The sequence below is a fragment of the Symphalangus syndactylus genome, chromosome 13 (assembly GCF_028878055.3).
Source record: "Symphalangus syndactylus isolate Jambi chromosome 13, NHGRI_mSymSyn1-v2.1_pri, whole genome shotgun sequence".
Lineage (NCBI taxonomy): Eukaryota > Metazoa > Chordata > Mammalia > Primates > Hylobatidae > Symphalangus > Symphalangus syndactylus.
This window is the reverse complement of record NC_072435.2, coordinates 27,815,513-27,837,455: the sequence shown is the minus strand read 5'-3', so window position 1 is coordinate 27,837,455 and position 21,943 is coordinate 27,815,513. Positions and strand designations below refer to the sequence as shown.

At 54.5% G+C, this 21,943-nt stretch overlaps 2 protein-coding genes across 16 annotated transcripts in view; one reads left to right on the top strand and one right to left on the bottom strand.

The window, feature by feature from the left end:
• The window catches only part of MYBPC2 (myosin binding protein C2), a 35,364-nt gene extending 23,255 nt beyond the window's left edge, over positions 1-12,109 (top strand). For 2 of the 12 annotated variants that reach the window (XM_055239492.2, XM_063615672.1), the window contains 10 exons: positions 275-463; positions 648-782; positions 3,644-3,811; positions 3,975-4,063; positions 4,163-4,358; positions 5,163-5,302; positions 6,666-6,825; positions 7,027-7,163; positions 10,126-10,312; positions 11,975-12,109. In XM_055239492.2, the coding sequence (XP_055095467.1) occupies positions 275-463; positions 648-782; positions 3,644-3,811; positions 3,975-4,063; positions 4,163-4,358; positions 5,163-5,302; positions 6,666-6,825; positions 7,027-7,163; positions 10,126-10,312; positions 11,975-11,985 (1,412 nt within the window). In that variant the 3' untranslated portion in view covers positions 11,986-12,109. The other 10 variants (XM_063615668.1, XM_063615669.1, XM_063615673.1 and 7 more) reach the window with 7 other exon arrangements.
• A 96-nt stretch (positions 12,110-12,205) lies between these two features.
• Positions 12,206-21,850, bottom strand: GARIN5A (golgi associated RAB2 interactor 5A). Of its 4 annotated transcripts, none has more exons than XM_063615681.1 (5): positions 21,619-21,850; positions 21,340-21,440; positions 20,827-20,957; positions 13,549-13,725; positions 12,206-12,735 (listed from the first exon to the last, which is right to left on the bottom strand). In XM_063615681.1, exons 1-5 carry the CDS (start codon positions 21,848-21,850, stop codon positions 12,438-12,440), a joined length of 939 nt encoding a protein of 312 aa, XP_063471751.1. In that variant the 3' UTR covers positions 12,206-12,437. The 4 variants fall into 4 exon arrangements, 3 of the variants coding, with proteins under 3 accessions (XP_063471751.1, XP_063471752.1, XP_063471753.1); XM_063615682.1 differs by having other exon boundaries at positions 13,615-13,725; XR_010115250.1 differs by having other exon boundaries at positions 12,565-12,735; positions 13,549-13,822.
• Positions 21,851-21,943: the final 93 nt, after the last annotated feature.

The window sequence follows — 21,943 nt, the reverse complement described above, 5'->3', positions numbered from 1 at the left end:
CTCGCTGGTGACCTGGGAATTCTCACTTTGACCAGTAGCCTGGGTTCTTCTGTGGCTCCTGGCCCCCTGGTTCATGAGCTGTGACCCATTCTTGATTCCTGACTCCAGGGCTGGTGGCCTCTGAATGCTCTGTGGCCCCGGAGATCCACCTACGATTCATGGCCTCGGACCGCCCTGGGCCATGCGATCCTCTGGATGTGACCCTCACTGCCCCAGCTGACTTGTGCCCCATGCCCTCCCGTTCCCTCTTCTCCTCTCTGCTTGGAGCCTCCAGGGTACCTCGTGGAGCGGAAGAAGAAGGGCTCTCAGCGCTGGATGAAGCTGAACTTTGAGGTCTTCACGGAGACCACCTATGAGTCCACCAAGATGATCGAGGGCATCCTCTATGAGATGCGTGTCTTCGCCGTCAATGCTATAGGGGTCTCCCAGCCCAGCATGAACACCAAGCCTTTTATGCCTATTGGTAATGTCCTCCCTCACTCTGATCCATCAACCCCATCCACCTCTGGCCCATCTTTTGCCCGCCATCAATCTCTGACCCTACACCCTGGCCTTCTGACCAATCATTCTACCTCTGACCCCTGCCCCTTCCTGCTGACCTCTGACCCCTCATTCCCCCCATATCCTCTTTTTCTGGATGCTTCCAGCACCCACGAGTGAACCCCTGCACCTGATAGTGGAGGATGTGACAGACACCACCACCACACTCAAGTGGAGGCCTCCAAGCAGGATCGGGGCAGGTGGCATCGATGGGTACCTGGTGGAGTACTGCCTGGAAGGCTGTGAGTGACCCTGGCAGGCCTGGTGGGGGTGGTGGCTAGCACAGGTGGGCATCCAGTCCAGGGAGCTGAAAATAGGACTGTGTGGGAGAGAGATGGGTGCAGTGGCCCGCTCGTGTTTTGTGTCTGTACTGTTATAAGTCTCTGGGATGGGACCCCCTGTGACTAGTGTGTTTTCTCTCCCTTCTTCCTTTCTACATCCATCCTCCATACAGCAGTGACTTTCTGTCCATTCCGGCTATCCTTCCATCCCCCCATTTATCTTTTATCTTTTACCTCTATGCCTTCTTTCTTTCTTCTATTAATTTATCCATCTAACCAATCTTTCCTTCATCGTCTTAACATCCACCCATCCATCCATCTGTCCACCCGTCTGTACATCCATCCATCCATCCATCCATCCATATTACTGTCCATCCATCCATCCATCCATCCATCCATCCATCCATCCATATTTCCATCCATCCATCCATCCACCCACCCACCCATATTTCCATCTATCTATCCATTATCCATCCATCCATCCATCCATCCATCCATTTATCCATCCATCCACCCATCCATATTTCCATCTATTCATCCATCCATCCATCCATCCATCCGTCCATATTTCCTTCCTTCATTTCTCTCTCTCTCTCTCTCTTTTTTTTTTTTTGAGACAGAGTCTTGCTCTGTTGCCCAGGCTAGAGTGCAGTGGCATGATCTCGGCTCACTGCAAGCTGCGCCTCCCGGGTTCACGCCATTCTCCTGCCTCAGCCTCCCAAGTAGCTGGGACTACAGGCACCTGCAACCACGCCCAGCTAATTTTTTTTTTTTTTATTTTTATTTTTAGTAGAGACGGGGTTTCACTCTGTTAGCCAGGATGGCCTTGATCTCCTGACCTCGTGATCCACCTGCCTCGGCCTCCCAAAGTGCTGGGTTTACAGACATGAGCCATTGCACCCGGCCCAGTATCATTTTTTCATCCATATATCTATCTCTGCACCACTATCTTTGCTTCCTTCCTTCTTTCTACCTATATGGCCATCCAACCATCTGTTCACCTAACTAGCCATTGTCTCTCTGCCTGTCCATGCATCATGTGTACCTCCATACATCCACTCTCCATTCTCCACCAAACAAATATTCACTGAGCACTGACTCGTGCCCGGCCCACCGCCATGGCTATGGAGATGTCTCAGACACAGCCATCTCTCTGGGAGAACAGACGTGATCACCTCGACACACTATCCCAGGCCTTAAAGTCAGACAGATGCGGGTTCCAACCCTGCCCTTCCACTGTCTAACTGTGTGTCCTTGGGCAAGTCTCTGAGCCTCAGTCTCTTCATCTAACCATGGCGAAGACAGTTCTCATCTTGACAGGGTACAGTGACGATGCACTCGAGAATGCATGGAAAGGAGGGATGGTTGAACCCTCATCAGCTTCCTCCCTCCTCCTCTCCTCCGTGCTCTTTACCCCGTTCCTCCCTGGCCGGCTGCTCCCACCCTGATGTTTCAGAACCCAGCTTGTTAGAGTTCACTCTGTTGATTGCTGCTGTGAGCCAACAGCCATGAGTTCCCTAGCCCATGGCCATAAACCCAAGACAGAAGGGCAGGTAACAAAAAGCAGGCAATCCGAAGAGCTCTGACCCTGCCCTCAGCCCGCCCTCCCAGACATCCACCTGGCTGCACCCCCAGACAGAGCCAAGATCCCTGCTCCTCTGTGCCAGCCTTGCAGGAGAATAGAGCTTGAGAGCATGCTGGAGTCAGACAGGCCTGGGTTTAACATCCTAGTCCACAGAGCCTGAGCTATGTGTCCAGGGTGGTCTCGAATTCCTGGGCTTGAGAGATCCTCCTGCCTTGGCTTCCCAAAGTGCTGGGATTACCGGCATGAGCCATTGCACCTGGGGAAAGTTTTTATTTTTATTTTTATTTATTTATATTTTTTTTTATGGAGTCTCGCTCTGTCACCCAGGCTGGAATGCAGTGGCGTGATCTCGGCTCACTGCAACCTCTGCCTCCCAGGTTCAAGCGATTCTCCTGCCTCAGCCTCCCGAGTAGCTGGGATTACAGGTGCCCGCCACCTTGCCTGGCTAATTATTGTATTTTTAATAGAGACAGCGTTTCGCCATGTTGGCCAGGCTGGTCTTGAACTCCTGGACTCAAGTGATCTGCCCACTTCAGCCTCCCAAAGTGCTGGGATTACAAGCATGAGCCACCACCTCCAGTCGAAAGTTCTTTAACCTCTCTGGCCCTCATCCTAACATGTTAGGGATGGTTTCTCATCCCTAACATGGGGATAGCACAGGGTTGAGGTAAGAATTAATGAACAACGCCTGTAATCCCAGCACTTTGGGAGGCCGAGGTGGGCGGATCATGAGGTCAGGAGTTCAAGACCATCCTGGCCAACAAGGTGAAACCCTATCTCTACTAAAAATACAAAAATTAGTTGGGCGTGGTTGTGCGAGCCTGTAGTCCCAGCTACTCAGGAGGCTGAGGCAGGAGAATTACTTGAACCTGGGAGGGGGAGGTTGCAGTGAGCCAAGATCTCGCCATTGCCCTCCAGCCTGGGCGACAAGGCGAGACTCTGCCTAAAAAAAAAAAAAAAAAAAAGAATTCGCACCACTGCACTCCAGCCTGGGCGACAGGGCGAGACTCCGTCTAAATAAAGAAAAAAAAAAAAAAAAAGAATTAATGAGCTAACGGAATGGCCACCCTTAGAACCTGGCCATGATGAATGCTTAACTAACGCCAGCTGCTGCTGCTGCTTCTACTGGGAATTTACCCAGTGCTCACTCCCTGCGTGGGGCCCAAGTCCCCGGGAGAAACGGGAGCGGAGGGGGGGAGGAGGGCATGAGATCCGCCAGCAGGGCCTCTCTCTCCAGCCGAGGAATGGGTCCCTGCCAACACTGAGCCCGTGGAGCGCTGTGGCTTCACCGTCAAGAATCTCCCGACGGGAGCCAGAATCCTCTTCCGAGTCGTTGGGGTCAACATCGCGGGGCGCAGCGAGCCGGCCACCCTGGCCCAGCCGGTCACCATCAGGGAGATTGCGGGTGCGTGGCCCCAGACCCTGCGCTCCGAAAGACCAAGCTGGCGTCGTCCCGCCCGCCCTTTCCGTGTCGTCGACAGGACCTCCCCAGACGGTCTCATCGCCATTGGCCCCTGGAATGTGCCCCGGCCCCCTGCTGAGCCCCCTCCCTGTGTTTGCGCCCTCAGAGCCACCCAAGATCCGGCTCCCCCGCCATCTCCGCCAGACCTACATCCGCAAAGTGGGCGAGCAGCTCAACCTTGTCGTCCCCTTCCAGGTCAGGGGAGCGGGGTCAGGGGCCGGGGGTCCGCTCCTGCCGCAAGCCCCCTTTGTGCGGGTGGAGCCCCGCTGACCCCGCCCCACCCTCTCCCCGCAGGGAAAGCCCCGGCCCCAGGTGGTGTGGACCAAGGGCGGGGCCCCGCTGGACACCTCCCGCGTGCACGTGCGGACCAGCGACTTCGACACCGTGTTCTTCGTGCGCCAGGCGGCCCGCTCCGACTCCGGGGAATACGAGCTGAGCGTGCAGATCGAGAACATGAAGGACACCGCCACCATCCGCATCCGCGTCGTGGGTGCGCGCACTGGGGAGGGCCCCCGGGGGCCGGGAGGGGCAGGGATGGGGAGCGATGGGGGAGGAGGTGAGAGATGAGGGGTGGGGAAGGAGGTGAGAGATGAGGGGTGGGAGAGGAGGTGAGACATGGGGGGTGGGAGAGAAGGTGAGAGATTAGAGGTGGGAGAGGAGGTGAGGAGATGAGGAGGGGAGGGGGAGAGGAGGTGAGATGAGGGGTGGGAGAGGAGGTGAGAGATGAGGGGTGGGAGAGGAGGTGAGAGATGAGGGGTGGGAGAGGAGGTGAGAGATGGGGAGTGGGAGAGGAGGTGAGAGATGGGGAGTGGGAGAGGAGGTGAGAGATGAGGGGTGGGAGAGGAGGTGAGAGATGGGGAGTGGGAGAGGAGGTGAGAGATGAGGGGTGGGAGAGGAGGTGAGATGAGGGATGGGAGAGGAGGTGAGGAGATGAGGAGGGGAGGGGGAGAGGAGGTGAAGAGATGAGGTGGGGGAGACTAGATAAAGGAGCAAGGCAAGTACCAGGGCTAGGAGTGGAGGAGAAATGAAGATGGGGGAACCCTTGAGAGAGAGAGATTGGGTGAAGAGAGGAAGTGGGGAGACATGGGGGTGAGGAGAGGAGGTGAGGAGGGATGAGGGTGGCCCAGGATAAAAGGAAGTGGAGAGATTGGGATGGGGGAGGCCATAGGGAGGAATGCGAATGGGGCATAAGAGAGGTTAGAATCAGGAGAGAGGGGGTGTGGAGAGGGGAGGGGAGGGAAGAGGCTGGACATCCCAAAACCCGGACTGACTTGTCACACATCCCCATTTCCAGAAAAGGCTGGGCCCCCCATAAACGTGATGGTGAAGGAGGTGTGGGGCACGAACGCACTGGTGGAGTGGCAGGCCCCCAAAGATGATGGGAACAGTGAGATCACGGGGTATTTCGTCCAGAAAGCAGACAAAAAGACCATGGTGAGAGAGCAGAGGGGGAGACGGGGAAGAGCCGGTGAGGTGGGCAGAGCAGGTGCAGATGTCCCCCGTTCACAGCTGGAAGGGCAGGGAGGGGCCCAGAGGCTGGAGGATGGGCTTGGGGCCGGGAGGGAAGCCTTTTAGCTGAGACTTGGCACGTGATGGGTTTTCATTTTCTTTTTTCACTGAGGTAAATGTCACATAACGGAATTAGTCATTCACCGTTTTAAATCAAACAATTCAGCAGCACTTAGGACATCTGCAGGCTTGTGCAGTCACCGCCTGTACCCAGTCCATTTTCATCCCCCAGAGGAAGCCCTGTACCCAGTAGCGCCATCCCCTGGTCTCCCCTGGCCCCAGCCCCTGGCAGCCACCGATTTGCTGTCTCCCTGGATTTACCTACTCTGGACATTTCATACACATGGAATCCCAGCTACGTGACCTTTATGTCTGACTTTGTTAGCTCAGCACAACGTCTTCGAAGTTCATCCATGCTGCAGGGTGCAGGGTGTGTCCGTGCGGAAATCCTGTTTTTAGAATTCTTTTTTTTGAGACAGGGTCTTACTCTGTCACCCAGGCTGGAGTGCAGTGGTGCAATCTCGGCTCACTGCTTTCTCTGCCTCCGAGCTCAGGTGATCCCCCCCATCTCAGCCTCCCAAGTAGTTGGGAATACAGGTACGTGCCAACACGTCCCGCTAATTTTTGTAGAGACAGGGTCTCAGTATGTTGTCCAGGCTGGTCTCGAACTCCTGGACCCAAGTCATCCTCCCACCTTGGCCTCTCAAAGTGTTGGGATTACAGGCATGAGCCACTGCACCTGGCCTTTATTTCTTTATTTATTTTTTGAGACAGAGCCTTACTCTGTCACCCAAGCTGGAATGCAGTGGCATGATCATGGCTCACTGCAGCCTCCAACCCCCAGGTTCAGTCAATCCTCCTCCCTCAGCCTCCCGAGTAGCTGGGACTACAGGTGCTGGCCAACAGACCTGGCTAATGTTTTTATTTTTTTAACAGACAAGGGTCTCACTGTGTTGCCCACGCTGGTGTCAAACTCCCGGGCTCAAGCGAGCCTCCCACCTCGGCCTCCCAAAGAGCTGGCATTACAGGCATGAGCCACGGTGCCTGACCCCTTCTTAGGGTTGAATGATGTTCCCTTGTCTGGGCCGACCGTTTCGTTTGTCCCTCCCTGCACTGATGGGCGCTGGGTTGGTTCCACCTGTTGGCCACCGTGAGTAGTGCGCCATGAGTGACAAATTTTTAAAACACTGGATGTGCTTTTCTCACCCCTTCTTTCGTCTGTGTCTTGTGTGTAATCGTGTGATCCTGTGGCCCCGACCCGCCTGGTCCCTCCCTGTCCCCACACTAGGAGTGGTTCAACGTCTATGAACGTAACAGGCACACCAGCTGTACTGTGTCTGACCTCATTGTGGGCAACGAATACTATTTCCGAGTTTACACGGAGAACATCTGTGGGCTCAGTGACTCACCTGGCGTCTCCAAGAACACGGCCCGCATCCTCAAGACAGGTACAGCCATCCTGCTCCACAGCCCAGGCCCACCCACTCCACCTTCTCGTCCAGGCCCCACCTGGACTCCTCCTGCCCTCCCCTCCCCACTGGGGTTGACGGCACCTAGTCATAGGGGAGAAGTGATTGCGGTTTCTTCCCTGGTTGGTGTCAGGGGACGATCTAGATCAGTTGCCTTATGGGTGCATCCTCCCTCCCCAGGAATCACCTTCAAACCGTTCGAGTATAAGGAGCATGACTTCCGGATGGCTCCCAAGTTCCTGACGCCTCTCATAGACCGGGTGGTCGTGGCTGGGTACTCGGCGGCCCTCAACTGCGCTGTCAGAGGCCACCCGAAGGTGCCAGGGCAGGGACCCAGATCTGCGTGTGTGTTGCCTTGTGGGGAATCTTCCATACAACCAAGCCCACTCCCCATCATGCCAGTTCTTCTTCCCCGAGTTCTCTGTCTCAAGGGATTTAGTCTTAAATTAAAAAAATTTTTTTTAATTGATTTTTTTTTTTTTTGAGACAGGGTCTTGCTGTATCACCCAGGCTGGAGTGCAGTGGCGCGATCACAGCTCACTGCAACTTTGACCTCCTGGGCTCAAGTGATCCTCCTACCTCATCCTCCCGAGTAGCTGGGACCACAGGCACGAACCACTGTGGCCAGCTAATTTTTTCATTTGTAGAGATGGGGTCTTGCTATGTTGTCCAGGCTGGTCTTGAACTCTTAGGCTCAAGTGATTCTCCCGCCTCGGCCTCAAGTGATTCTCCCGCCTCGGCCTCAAGTGATTCTCCCGCCTCGGCCTCCCAAAGTGCTGGGATTACAGGTGTCAGCCACCACGCCCAGACTGGACTTGCTCACTTTTCACCCACTTCCTGTTAACTCCTCCGACCAGAGCCCAAGTCTCAGACAATCAATCACACCTTGCCTTTGGCTTCCTGCCTTTTTCCTTCTTTCTTTCTTTCTTTTTTTTCTTTCTTTCCTGAGACCAGGCTGGAGTGCAGTGGTGCGATCTCCGCTCACTGCAACCGCCTCCCGAGTTCAAGTGATTCTCCTGTCTCAGCCTCCTGAGTAGCTAGGATTACAGGCGTGCACCACCATGCCCAGCTAAATTTTGTATTTTTAGTAGAGACGGGGTTCTGCTGACCTCAGGTGATCCACCTGCCTCGGCCTCCCAAAGTGCTGGGATTACAGGCGTGAGCCACCGCTTCCGGCCTCTTGCCTTTTTCTTTGTCCCCTGACTGCCAGGTAACAGCTTATCTCGGCAGCTTGAGGAGAGGACCATTAAGTCTCTCTTGCTCTGTCCAAGGACAAATGCCAGTCCCGTGGAAAAAGAAACGCTGGGAGCAGGGGCACCCTAAACCACCACGGCTCCCCAGGGTCTTCCTGTCCAGCCATTTTCCGACTGCGCTTTGTGAATATGGGCACTTGCAACCTAGAGCTCATTTAGACCAGGGGTTGGCAAACCATCACCCATGGCTCAAATCCACCCGCCACCTGTTTCTCTCAATAAAGTTTTATTGGAACACGGGCCAAGCATATTTGTTTATGTTTTGTTTTGTTTACAGCTACTGCAGACAAAATGTAAATAAATATGAGTGGCTTGTGTTCCAGGCCCAGAGACTACAGGGCCCAAAAAGCCCGAAATATTTACCATCTGGCCCTTTATAGGAACAGTTTGCCAGCTTCTGGTCTGGGCTGTAAGTTCTTCGCTTCAGCCTCCTTAAGGCATACCACGGATTCATTGGTCCACCATCTCCATCTCTGTATACTTTATTCACTAACTAACTCCACTCATTCATGTCACTCATTTCGCTCATTTATCCACCTACCAATCCATCCATTTACTCAGTTCATTCCTTCACTCCGTTTGCTTATTTACAGCACTGTTTCGTGCTCTCATTCGTTTATTCACTCCATTTATTCTTTCAACAAACATTTTCAGAGGCTTTCAATGACCTGGGTGATTCGAACAAGAAATTTCCTGTATGTTAGGGGAGACTGACGTTTGCCCAGAGTCACACAAATAATATAAAATTGTGAAAGGCTGGGCCAGACACGGTGGCTCACGCCTGTAATCCCAGCACTTTGGGAGGCCGAAGTGGGCAGATCACCTGAGGTCAAGAGTTTGAGACCAGCCTGGCCAACATGGTGAAACCCTGTCTCTACTAAAAATACAAAAATTAGCCGGGCATGGTGGCAGGTGCCTCTAATCCCAACCACTTGGGAAGCTGAGGCAGGAGAATCCCTTAAACCCAGGAGGTGGAGGTTGCAGTGAACCAAGATCATGCCACTGCACTCCAGCCTGGGAGACAAAGCGAGATTCTGTCTCAAAAAAAAAAAAAAAAAAAAAAAAAAAAAAAAAAAAAAAGTGGCCGGGCGTGGTGGCTCATGCCTGTAATCCCAGCACTTTGGGAGGCCGAGGTGGGTGGATCATCTGAGGTCATGAGTTTGAGACCAGCCTGACCAACATGGACAAACCCTGTCTCCACTAAAAATACAAAAAAGTAGCCAGCCGTGGTGGCGCATGCCTGTAATCTCAGCTACTTGGGAGGCTGAGGCAGGAGAATCGCTTGAACTCGGGAGGTGGAGATTGCAGTGAGCTGAGATTGTGCCATTGCACTCCAGCTTGGGCAACAAGAGTGAAACTCCATCTCAAAAAAAAAAAAAAAAAAAAAAAAAAGGCTAGCACAGTGGCTCACTCCTGGAATCCCAGCACTTTGGGAAGCCATGGCAGGAGGTTGGCTTGAGGCCCAGAGTTCGAAATCAGCCTGGGCAATATGGTGAAACCCATCTCTAAATACAAGAATACAATTATAAAGGGAAGCAAGTGTGTGAGAAAAACACAGGCAGAGTGTAAAAATAGGTATTTCCGTTCAGTCTAGGGGCCATGAAGGGACGTGTGAACTGAGACCTACGGGATAGGTTTAAAAAAAAAAAAAAAAAGAGGGAAGGGCAGTATGGAAGAGGGAAGAGCCAGTGCCAGGGTCCTGAGGTGGGTGCCTGTCTGGTCTGTTTGAAGGACTGTGAGGTAGCCTGTTTGGTTGGAGCAGAGAAGTAATGGGGGTCAAAGAATGTGGGACCCCGTGGGCCACTACAGTGAGCTCTTTGTCCTGAGAGCAATGGGAAGGCCCCACCGTTACCCTGTGAAGTAGGGATTATCAACCTGCTCTTACAGAATAGGAGAAGTGACTCGTCCAAGGACATCTGGCAAGAGGGTGGCAGAGACTAGAACCCAGATCTGCTTCCTGAGCCCCATTTTGTCACTGCCTAGGGACTCTCTCTAAGTTGGCCTCCTCTCCCTTGACTCTCAACAGCCGAAGGTGGTCTGGATGAAGAACAAGATGGAAATCCGCGAAGATCCCAAGTTCCTGATAACCAATTACCAAGGAGTCCTGACGCTGAACATCCGCCGCCCCTCGCCCTTCGACGCTGGGACTTACACCTGCCGGGCCGTCAATGAGCTGGGCGAGGCGCTGGCTGAGTGCAAGCTGGAGGTCCGAGGTGAGGGTGTGGCCGTCCCCAACACTGGCTGACCCTTGCTCGGGCCCTGTGCCAGCCTGGCCAGTGGCCTCGGGCTGAGCACCGCTGAGATCTGGAGATGAGTGAGACCGACCCTCTGGGAGGACTGGGAAGCTGCTGTCCTGAGGGCAGCACAGGGCATCCTAGGAGCTGGGGTCGGGGAGCCCCTGAGCTTGAGCAGGAGTCAGATTTTTCCAAAGGAGTTGAAGGACACGAAAGAGGAAGGCTGAGTGAGAAGGGCTTAGGAAACGTCCCCAAGGCCTCCAGTGTACCTGGGCCCCCGTAGGCAGATGGGTTGACAGAGTGAGAGCAAACATGGATAACACGGATGACCAGGGGTCATGGGAGCTCCCAAAAGTGCCTCCCCTCCATAGCCTGTCCCCATGCTCCCACCCACCTGCCCCTGCCTCTCCCTGCCCCGTCCCCTCATCTCGGTCCCACAGCTCCAGCCCCAGCGAAAGCTACATCCTCTTCCTCCCATATTCCATTTCCAGCTGCCTCCCTGTCTCCAGTCTCTCCCTCCTGCCAGCCACCTTCACCCCTGGACTCCGGCCCCAGAGAGCTCTCTCTATCCAGAGCTGCTCTGCCCCAGCCCTGGGGGCTCCCCACCGCCCTAGCACCCCTCCACCTGGTGTTCACGGTGGTGTGTCCGCCCGCGGCCCCCACCCGCCCCGGTTCTTCCCACATGATGTCCCAGCCACACCAGGCTGTTGGCGGTTACACTGGCCAGGCTTTCCCGCCACAGGGACTTGGCACATGCTCTTCCCTCTTCCTGGAACGCAATTCCTCCGCTCCTTTACCCTGTGCTCCGGCCCATCAGACGTCTGCCAGTCCAGGCTCAGCGAGGAGGCCACTAACTGTGTCCCTCAGAGCAGGATGACATCAATGTGGACTTCCAGAGTCCCTCCCGGATGGTGACTTCTGACCTCTGACTTCCCTGGCTCTGAGGACAGCCCAGCAGACAGGGTGGCTGGGGACCCTTAACAAACGCTCAGAGAGGATACTTGCTAGCCAAGCACGGTGGCTCTCGCCTGTAATCCCAGCACATTGGGAGGCCAAGGCAGGCGGGTTGCTTGAGCCCAGGAGTTCAAGACCAGCCTGGGCAACATGGCGAAACCCTGTCTCTACTAAAAACACAAAAAACATTAGCCAGGCCTGGTGGTGAATGCCTGTTGTCCCAGCTACCTGGGGGGCTGGAGCAGGAGGATAACTTGAACTAGGGAGGCCGAGGCTGCAGTGAGCTGAGATTGCACCACTGCACTCCAGCCTGGTGCAACAGAGTGAGACTCTGTCTCAAAAACCAAACAAAAACACCCCAGATTACTGCCCTTCCAAGCCCACCCAATTTCTGATACTCTGCTGTCTCCCTGATTAACTATTAAATCAGCTCAGAAAAATCCCGGCCTCAGGATTCCAGTGACCGCGTACAGCCAGCAGCTCAGAACGTCCCCATCTGGGATCCAAAATAGCAGTAATCAGGGGCACTGTGACTCTGGGTTGTCCAGCCACAGTGGCCTGGGATGGGGCAGGATGGTGACCGTCGTCCTGCCCCCCTGCTGGTCATGTGGATACAGCTCCTCCTGCTGGGGCTTCAGGAGGAGGCGTGCCCGGGCCTGGCTCACCTGCTTTCTCATTTTCCTGCAGTGCCGCAGTGAGACCTATCCCCTACCTGCCAAGACAGTTGGTGGCGGAGTCCTGACCCCAATCCCCAACCTCCTGGGACTGTGTTCTTTCTGGAGTTTTTGCTGAGAGCAAAACAGTGTTGTCTGGACCCTGGAATGTCTGTCCTTCTTGACTCCGTAGCTCCGTCTTCCTCCTGCGGGGGATTGGTCACCCCAGGGTTGGCGATGGGGGCAGCTGCATGGACACAGGCCGCGGTGAGGTGGCCTCTTGGAATAGCTACTTTAGCGAGGCAGCCACGTTGTCACAGCAAACACAGAGCATCAAAGGTGAACCCAAGCCCACGTGGAGGCCGGCCCCAGAGGAGCTGCTGGGAGGGAGGGAGGGTGCAGGCTAGGGGCAATGACAGTGGCAGCAAGTCAAAGACGCACCCAGGCCACACCCAGAAGGCCGCTCTACTGAAGCAGCCGTGTCGGTGTGGCCGCCTCTAGGCCTCGGCAGCGGCCCCAAGAGCTAGACGTGGTGAACCGAAGAGGGAGGCAGCCGTGCTGGACAAACTCCTGCCAGGCAGCTGCGCGGACTTGGTGACGATGGCGAAACCGCTTGTGGCCTGCTTGTTGGTTCTTAACAGATTGACCTTTATTAACTTTAATATCTCATCTGCCCAGCCCTGAGGCCAGGTACTTTGATCTCTGGTCATTCGGTGACCTTGAAGGATGCTGGAAGACTCAGAGTCCCCAGAGTTCAGAGGTCCTGGGGTCAAGTCTGGCTTCCACACCTTGGGGCTGGGGAGAGAGAGTTCGTTTCAGAGGCCTTGGCCTGCAGTTAGGGAGTGAGGGGGCGGGGAGGGACTTTGCACTTACTGGAATGGCAGGGGAAGCCAGGTGTCTTAGGGGGCACAGATTCCAGTGCCCCCAGCTTCTAAAACTGGCATCATCCCCTGCTCCACCTTGACCCCCAAGGCCCTATAGAGAACTGGACATTGGGCCTGGCTGACCCCACTCCTTCAGGGCACAGGTTGTCCCTCTCTAGACCCCACTCTGGTATGTCACGGGGAGAGGGGCTGGGGCATGGGTGTGGGTTGGCTGTGTGTGTTCCCAAGTAGGATACGACAGCCCCCTGGGCCAGGGGTGCCAAGGCCCTGGAGAGACTGCTGGCTTCTACCCACAGACCCCCATATCCCTGGGTCACCTCTACTTCCAGACCCAGGAGTCCAGGTCCCAGCCCCTCCTCCCTCAGACCCAAGAGTGCAGACCCCAGCCCCTCTTCCCTCAGACCCAGGAGTCCAGGTCCCAGCCCCTCCTCCCTCAGACCCAAGAGTGCAGACCCCAGCCCCTCCTCCCTCAGACCCAGGAGTCTAGGCCCCAGCCCCTCCTCCCTCAGACCCAGGAGTCCAGGCCCCAGCCCCTCCTCCCTCAGACCCAGGAGTCCAGGCCCCAGCCCCTCCTCCCTCAGACCCAGGAGTCCAGGCCCCCAGCCCCTCCTCCCTCAGACCCAGGAGTCCAGGCCCCAAGCTCTCTCCTCTCTTAGACCTGGGAGTCCTCAGACACCTCCCCCCTGCCCTCTGCTGCCCCACTGCGCTTCCCCCCTCTCCTCACCTCCTCCCACTCCCTCTGGGCCTCCACCTCATCATCATCACCCTCCTCATCTTCATCCTCCAGCACCTCTTACTCCTGCGTGAAGGGCACGGCGGAAGCGGAGAGGAAGTGCAGGCGGTAGAGCAGCCGCACCCACTGGCCGAACTCTCGGTCTTGGGTTTTGAGTGGGGCACGCAGCTGCAAGTAGAAGGTGCGGCTGGTGTTCAACTTGACCTTGAGCTGACACCGGCTTTTGTCGTGGACAAAGAGCTGGACGAACTTCAAGGGGAACAGCCTGGGTGGGAGGAAGGGGCAGCCTCAGGTTCTGACCCTGTCGGGTCCTCCCACACCATCGGGGTCAGGGGTCCCCACCTTGCCACCCCTCCCTCTGCCCCACGAATCCCTTTCGCTTTCATTGCCTCTTGAACTTGAGTCCATTCCCAACTTTCTTCCAGCCACGTCTCCTTTTTGTCTCCCACTAGTCCTCTCCCCTAAACTCCAGACTCCAATATACAACTGCCTACTTGAAATTTCCATCTGGGGCCGGGTGCGGTGGCTCACGCCTGTGATCTCAGCCCTTTGGGAGGCCGAGGCAGGAGGATCACCTGAGGTCAGGAGTTCGAGACCAGCCTGGCCAACATGGCAGAACCCCATCTCTACTAAAAATACTAAAAATTAGCCGGGCATGGTAGTGGGTGCCTATAATCCCAGCTACTTTGCAGGCTGAGGCAGGAGAATTGCTTGAACCTGGGAGGCGGAGGTTGCAGTGAGCCGAGATCACGCCACTGCACTCCAGCCTGGGCGACAGAGAGAGGGACTGTGTCTCAAAAAAAAAAAAAAAAAAAAAAAAATTCCATCTGGGTGTGGGATCTACCATCTGACTCATAACGTGTTCAACAGCCCACTTCTCGAGCTCCCTCAGCCCCTCGCACACAGCCTGCTCCTCTTGGTCTTCCCTGTCTTAGCTACATCTCCCTCTTGCTTGGTCAAAATCTTGGAGTCGCTATGGACTCCACGTTCTCACACCCTGATGAGTCCTGACACCACATCCTGGTGGCTCCACTATTTTTCGTTGGTTTTTGAGATAGAGGGTCTCACTCTGTTGCCCAGGCTGGAGTGCAGTGGCACAGTCATAGCTCACTGCAGCCTCAACCTCTTGGGCTCAAGCAATCCTCTTGCCTCGGCCTCCAGAGCAACTGGGACTATATGTGCACCACCACGTCTGGCTAATTTTTCTATTTTTATATAGTAGAGATGGGGTTTCACCATGTTGGCCAGGCTGGTCTCCACCTCCTGGGCTCAAGTGATCCTCTTGTCTTGGTCTCTCAAAATGCCGGTATTACAGGCATGAGCCACCTCAATTTGTCTGCCACCTTTAAAATGTATCCACAATCCAAACCCTTTTAACTCCCTCCTCCGCCACCCTTGGGTCCAGCCACCTGCCTCAGCCCTCAGTCCCTACAGTCTGTTCCCCACAAGTTCCCCAGAGGGTGCAGGTCAACACCTTGGGCAGCTTGGGTCCCTCTGTCCAGAGCCCTCCTGTGGCGCTGGCTCAACAGGAATAAAAACAAAGCCCTCACCGTGGCCCACAGACCTGCAGAGCCCCTTGTTCCCTCTCTGCCCTCACCTCCTGCACCTCCAGCCACACTGGCCTCCCTGGTGTTCCATGAACACACCAGGCTCAGTCCGACCCTAGCACCTTTGCACAGATGGTTCCCTCCACTTGAAAAGCTCTTTCTTGAGGCAAGACTCGCCCCCTCATCGCCCTGTGTTTTAGGAGCCACGTTCTCAGGGAGGTCTCCCCTGGCCTATTTCAACCACATCCACCCTGTTGAGACTTCCCCCTAGTCCTTCCCTGTCTGACGGAGCCCCACAGGCCTTGTCCATCTAACAAATGGCCACCTGTTCCCTCTGCCTGACTGGTAGAGTGGGAGTTCCTGGAGGCCTGCTTTGTCCAGTGGCGAAAGTTTCCCTGGTACCCACAGCTGACACGTGGCAGGTGCTCAGTGGATGCTTCAGTGGATGCTTTTTGAGTATCTTGGTAAATTGATTGCTCAGGCCTGCAGCCCGATTTAAGGTCCAACAGGGCAGAGCAGGAAGCAGTCAGGAAAGAGTGAGGATCTTGGCTCAGGTCACACAGCCAGGATTGGTGCCCAGGTCCCATGTTCTCAGCTACAACACTGAGTAGCCAGGTGGCCTCTCCGGTCCAGCAGTATCACTGCCAGGAATGGATCTCACAGACACCCTCACACCTGGGCACAGACACATATGCATGGATCCCTCACACCTGTGCACAGATACATATGCACGGATGTCCCCTGCCACATTGCCTGTAACTGAGATGCCGACAAAACCCCAGTGTCCCTCAGTGGGCAACTTGATTTTTGTCCCCCAAATAGAAGAATAACAGCTGACATTTATGGAGCACTTACTCAGAGCCAGGTGCTATTATATTTACCCAGTTTTTCCCCCGACAACCTTACGGGGTGGGCTCCCTTCTTATCCCTGTCATCCAGATGAGGAAACTGAAGCACAGGCAGGTAGGGCGAGCTTGGCCAAAGCCAGTGATGAAGTAATGCCAGGATTTGAACCCAAGCCGTCTGAGGGCAGGCATTTGTTTAAGGACGTTGCCTACCACTTTAACATGAGGAGGCTGGACACAGCTTGGTGTCTAAGACAGCAGAGCATGTGCAACGGTCAAAAAGAGTCCAACTGTGCAGGCCGGGCATGGTGGCTCAGGCCTGTAATCGCAGCACTTTGGGAGGCCGAGGCAGGCGGATCACCTGAGGTTGGGAGTTTGAGACCAGCCTGACCAACATGGTGAAACCCCGTCTCTACTACAAATACAAAATTAGCTGGGTGTGGTGGCACATGCCAGTAATCCCAGCTACTTGGGAGGCTGAGGCAGGAGAATTTCTTGAACCCAGGAGGTGGAGGTTGCAGTGAGCCAAGATCGTGCCACTACACTCCAGCCTGGGCAACAAGAGTGAGGCTCCGTCTCAAAAAAAAAAAGAGTCTAATTGTGCAAATATGTCTGAAAGAGTGTGGTGGCTATGCTCATGCCAATACAAAATGGATATGGGTGTCGTGCTGACGAGGGGGTGGGCACAGGGAGAAGTGGCGTATGGCTTGTGGCTACTACTGGTTTTTTTTTTTTTTTTTTGAGGCGGAGTCTCACACTGTTTGCCTGGCTGGAGTGCAATGGCGTGATCTTGGCTCACTGCAACCTCCACCTCCTGGGTTCAAGTGATTCTCCTGCCTCAGCCTCCCGAGTAGCTGGGATTACAGGCGCCTGCCACCATGCCCGGCTAATTTTTCTATTTTTTAGTAGAGAGGGGGTTTCACTATGTTGGCCAGGCTGGTCTCAAACTCCTGACCTCGTGATCCACCCGCCTTGGCCTCCCAAAATGCTGGAATTACAGGTGTGACCACCGTGCCCAGCCTGTGGCTACTGCTTTTTATTTTATTTTTTGAGAAAAGGTCCTGCTCCCATTGCCCAGGCTGGAGTGGAGTGGCATGATTACAGCTCACTGCAGCCTGGACCTGCTAGGCTCAAGCAATCCTCTCACCTCAGCCTCCTAAGTAGCTGGGACTACAGACATACCCCACCATCCCTGGCTAATTTTTGTATTTTTAGTAGAGATGGGGTCTCACTATGTTGCCCACGCTGGTCTTCAACTCCTGGGCTTGAGCAATCCTCCCACCTTGGCTTCCCAAATGCTGGGATTACAGGTGTGAGCCACTGCACCCAGCCTTCTACTGCTGGTTTGTTTGTTTGTTTTGAGATGGTGTCTTGCTTTGTCACCCAGGTTGGAGTGCAGTGGTGAGATCTTGGCCACTGCAACCTCCAACTCCTGGGCTCAAATGATTCTCCTGCCTCAGCCTCCTGAGTAGCTGGGACTACAGGCACCCATCATCATGTCTGGCTAATTTTTTGTATTTTTGTAGAGATGGGGTCTCACCACGTTGGCCAGGCTGGTCTCAAACTCCTGGCATCAGGTGATCTGCCCACCTCGGCCTCCCAAAGTGCTGGGATTACAGGTGTGAGCCATCGTACCCAGCCTCTACTGCTGTTTTTAAAGGAAGGATGGATCCATATATATATGTGTGGATATATATGTGTATATATACATATGTATATATATGTGTATATATACATATGTATATATATGTATATGTGTATATATGTATATGTGTGTGTATATATGTGTGTATATATACGTGTGTGTATATATGTATATATACGTGTGTGTATATATACACGTGCATGTGTATACACACACACACACACACACACACACACATATATCTGTCAGAAACTGCCCCAGAATAGCTCAGGGCTGGAAGTTGGTTAGACAGAAGTGAGGGGCTAGGAGATGAGTCCTGAGGCCACATTTGCAGAGCAAGCTCAATATTCTCACTTCAGTGGTATGTTCATTTGGGAAGGGGTTTTAGGGTGCCGAAGGAGCTTATGAGAGGGTCAAAGCCACTCTCAGCACCATCATTGTTGTTCTTCCAACTGCAGGTCATGATTCAGTGAGTGATGAGATCAATTGGTGAAACACAGTTAGCATTTTAAAATAAAAGGGGCTGGACAAGGTGGGTCACACGTATAGTCCCAGCACTTTGGGAGGTGGAGGGAGGAGGATTGCTTGAGCCCAGGAGTTCGAGACCAGCTTGGGCAGCATGGTGAGACCCTGTCTCTACAAAAAAATACAAAAATTAGCCAGGTGTGGTGGTGCATGCCTGTAGTCCCAGCTACTCAGGCAGCTGAGGTGGGAGGATCGCTTGTGCCTGCAGAGAACTGTGATCACTCCAGCCTGGATGACAGAGTGAGACCCTGTCTCAAAATTAAATGAATGAATGAATAAATAAAGGCCAGGCACAGTGGCTCATGCCTGTAATCCTAGTGCTTTGGGAGGCTCAGGTGGGAGGATCACTTGAGGCCCAGAGTTCAAGACCAGCCTGGGCAACATAGTGAGATCCCATCTCTACAACACATAAACAAAAATAAGGGCATAGTACAGAAGAGAAAATATCTCAGTGTACTGTACTGGTGTCAGAATATTGCTTTGTGAAAGGTTTTTAACTTAGGCAGGGGGGATTAATAAAGGCTGTAAGTAATCTTGAGTACATGAAGGTCAAAATCTGATTTGGCCACGAAATTATAAAAGCAATCTTTTGGATTTCAGAAATGCAGAGAAGGAACTGTGGACCTTCATGTGTGCATGTGTGAGACAATGTGAGTTTGTCTTTCCTTCCCTCCTTCCTCTATTTCTCCCTCCTTACCTTCTTCCCTTTCTTCTTGTCTCTGTCTTCTTTCTTCCCTCTTTTTCTTTCTTTTTTAGAGAACGGGTCTCACTTCATTACCCAGGCTGGAGTGCAGTGGTGTGATCACAGTTCACTGCAGCCTCGAACTCCTGGGCTCAAGTGATCCTCCTGGCTCAGCCCCAGTAGCCAGGACCACATGTGTGTGCCACCACACCTGGCTAGCTTCGTAATTTTGATTTTTGTAGAGATGGGGTCTCGCTATGTTGCCCAGGCTGGTCTTGAACTCCAAGCCTGAAGTAATCCTCCCACCTCAGCCTCCCAAAGTGCTGGGATTACAGGCATGAGTCACCATACCTGGCATCTCTCTTTCATGAACTGTGAGATGTGGTCAAAAAAGTGAAAGCCAGACAGGCATGGTAGCTCATGCCTGTAATCCCAGCACTTTGGGAGGCCCAGGCAGGCAGATCACCTGAGGTCAGGAGTTCGAGACCAGCCTGGCCAACATGGTGAAACCCCGTCTCTACTAAAAATACAAAAATTAGCCGGGCGTGGTGGCAGGCACCTGTAATCCCAGCTACTCGGGAGGCTGAGGCAGGAGAATCGCTTGAACCCGGGAGGCAGAGGTTGCAGTGAGCCGAGGTTGTGCCACTGCACTCCAGCCTGGAGACTCCGTCTCAAAAAAACAAACAACAAAAAAAGTGAAAGCTACTGGCAGAATGTTTCTGTACTATACGCACGTAAACATTTCAGTGTTTGTAGCTGGAGTTGGGGCAGGAGCCTTGGGTGAGGGAAAGGAACAGCTTTTGCTGTCTATTTTGTGCTTGTTTTCTCGTATGTTTGCATTACTTTTTCTTTTCTCTATTCTTTTCTTTTTTCTTCTCTTTTCTTTTGAGACAGAGTCTCAGTCATTCTGTTACCCAGGTTGGAGTGCAGTGGCATGATCTTGGCTCACTGCAACCTCCACCTCTTGGGTTCAAGCGATTATCCTGCCTCAGCCTCCAGAGTAGCTGGGATTACCGGCGCCCCCACCACACCTGGCTAATTTTTTTTTTTTTGAGATGGAGTCTTGCTCTGTCGCCCAGGCTGGAGTGCAGTGGCATGATCTCGGCTCACTGCAACCTCCACCTCCTGGGTTCACGCCATTCTCCTGCCTCAGCCTCCCGAGTAGCTGGGACTACAGGCGCCCACCACCACGCCCGGCTAATTTTTTGTATTTTTAGTAGAGACGGGGTTTCACTGTGTTAGCCAGGATGGTCTCGATCTCCTGAACTCGTGATCCACCCACCTCGGCCTCCCAAAGTGCTGGGATTACAAGCGTGAGCCACCGCGCCCGGCCTCGCTAATGTTGGCCCTGGCTAATGTTTTGTATTTCTGGTAGAGACAAGGTTTTGCTATGTTGGCCAGGCTGGTCTCAAACTCCCGGCCTCAAGTGATCCGCCTGCCTTGGCCTCCCAAAGTGCTGGGATTACAGGTGTGGGCCACTGCACCCGGTCTGCTTAGTTTTTCAATGAAAAAATATGACATAAAGGGGCAGTGTGGAGTGAGGCACAGGAGGGCTCAAGACCCGTGAGATCCACAATCATGACAAGCTTGGCGTTCCAATCCTGGCCCACTCTGGAGCCACAGTGGGACCCTGGGCAACTGGCTCCCGGCTCTCTGAGCCTCAGTTTAGCTCTTTGGGGGATGGGGCTAAGGGACCCCACCATGTGAAGATATGAGGTCAGAGGTGAGATAGCATGCACGGCCTAGGGGCATCTGGCATGAGCAGGCCCTGTGGAAATGGTCATTCTCCTGACCCCTGCTGGGGCATGGCTGAGGACTGTCCCCTTCAGGTCTGTCTAGTCTCTGATTTCTGGCCCCTGAGGGTTGCTCTGTCCTTGTTCTCCCGGGTAGATGGCAGCTCAGGGAGGGCCGGTAGCACCACCAGCCTGGCCCTGGGGGTGGTCTGGATGAGGGGAGGTACTGCTGGGGGCTCAGGTGCCTGGAGCTGAGGGAGGAAGGGGTCTCGGCTGAGGTGGGGGCAGTTACCCGAAGAGTTGCAGGTGTCCGTTCTCCTTGGCAGGGCCGGCCAGAAGCAATAGGTCCGGGAGCTCCAGGGCTGGACTGGAGGCTGCCACCCCCATGGTGACCTTGTTGGCAACTTCTCCCAACCGAGTCACCTGGGGCCAGAGGTCAGAGGTCAGGGGCAGGATAGATGTCGGAGCAGAACTGGGGAGGGATCAGAGGTGAGGAATCTTGGTAGGGGAAAAGGTCATGAACCAGGTGAGTTGAAAATCCGGCTGGGGGCCAGATATCTTGAAATTAAAGTTCAAGAATCAATCATATGGGTGTGAAGTCAGGGAAACTGACGCAAGGGAATTAGAGGCCAGGGTTCACAAAGAATCTAAAGAACTAGAGGTATGGGGCGTCAGAAGTCACATAGGAGTTGGGAGCCGGGAATCCCACGAGATGGGCGTTATGGGGGAGCAGGGGCTTTCCAAGTCAGGAGGAGGTTGAGGGGCAGGCCGAGGCTCGGGATGAGGGGGTTCTGGGGCTCCCTACCTGCACGAAGTTGCTCTCAAAGATGGGGAAGTCCCGAAACTGGTCGAATTCGCCGCTCTGGAGGTAGCGTTGGAGCCGTCTGGGACGGCCCGTGGGAGAGGCTGGAACCAAGAGGCATTTTACCAGGACGAAGTCTGGGGTCCATCCTGGGAGGCTGTGCCTGGCTCCCCCACAGCCCCGCGCAGAGGACGGGGTATCAGATGTCCCCGAATTGCCGGCCCCATCCTACTTGGTTCCCTCACCAGGTCCAACCCCTCCAGGCCTGGCTCCCTCTCTCACCTGCCATCCCACCTGGTTCCACCTCGCCAGCTCCACCCAGGGCCGGCTTAGGGCCGCGATCCCGCCTCATCGCAATGTCCCCGCCCGACGGGAGCGGACGGAGGAGCCGAGGGAGAAAGCGAGGGGGCGGGACTACGCGCACTGTGACGTCATGATGCGGAACGGGCTTTATGACGTCACACAGAAGCGGGTTCCTGGTTTGTGATGACGTCCCTGGAGGGGGCGGCCCCATCCTGCTGACGTCAGGCCCCAGGTGCGGACGGGCGCCAGTGCGCAGGCGCCGGGGCCCAGCGCAGGCGCACGGGCGTCAGGATGCGGTCTGTTT

Coding starts and splice junctions, on each gene's coding strand:
- GARIN5A (XM_063615681.1), bottom strand. CDS start 21,850: ATGGGGCCGCCCCCTCCAGGGACGTCATCACAAACCAGGAACCCGCTT. Junction 21,441..21,618: donor GGAACCAGGTGGGATGGCAG/GTGAGAGAGGGA, acceptor TCTTGGTTCCAG/CCTCTCCCACGGGCCGTCCC. Junction 12,736..13,548: donor CCCAGAGGGAGTGGGAGGAG/GTGAGGAGAGGG, acceptor CTCTCTCCCCAG/CCCCAAGGTGTGGAAGCCAG.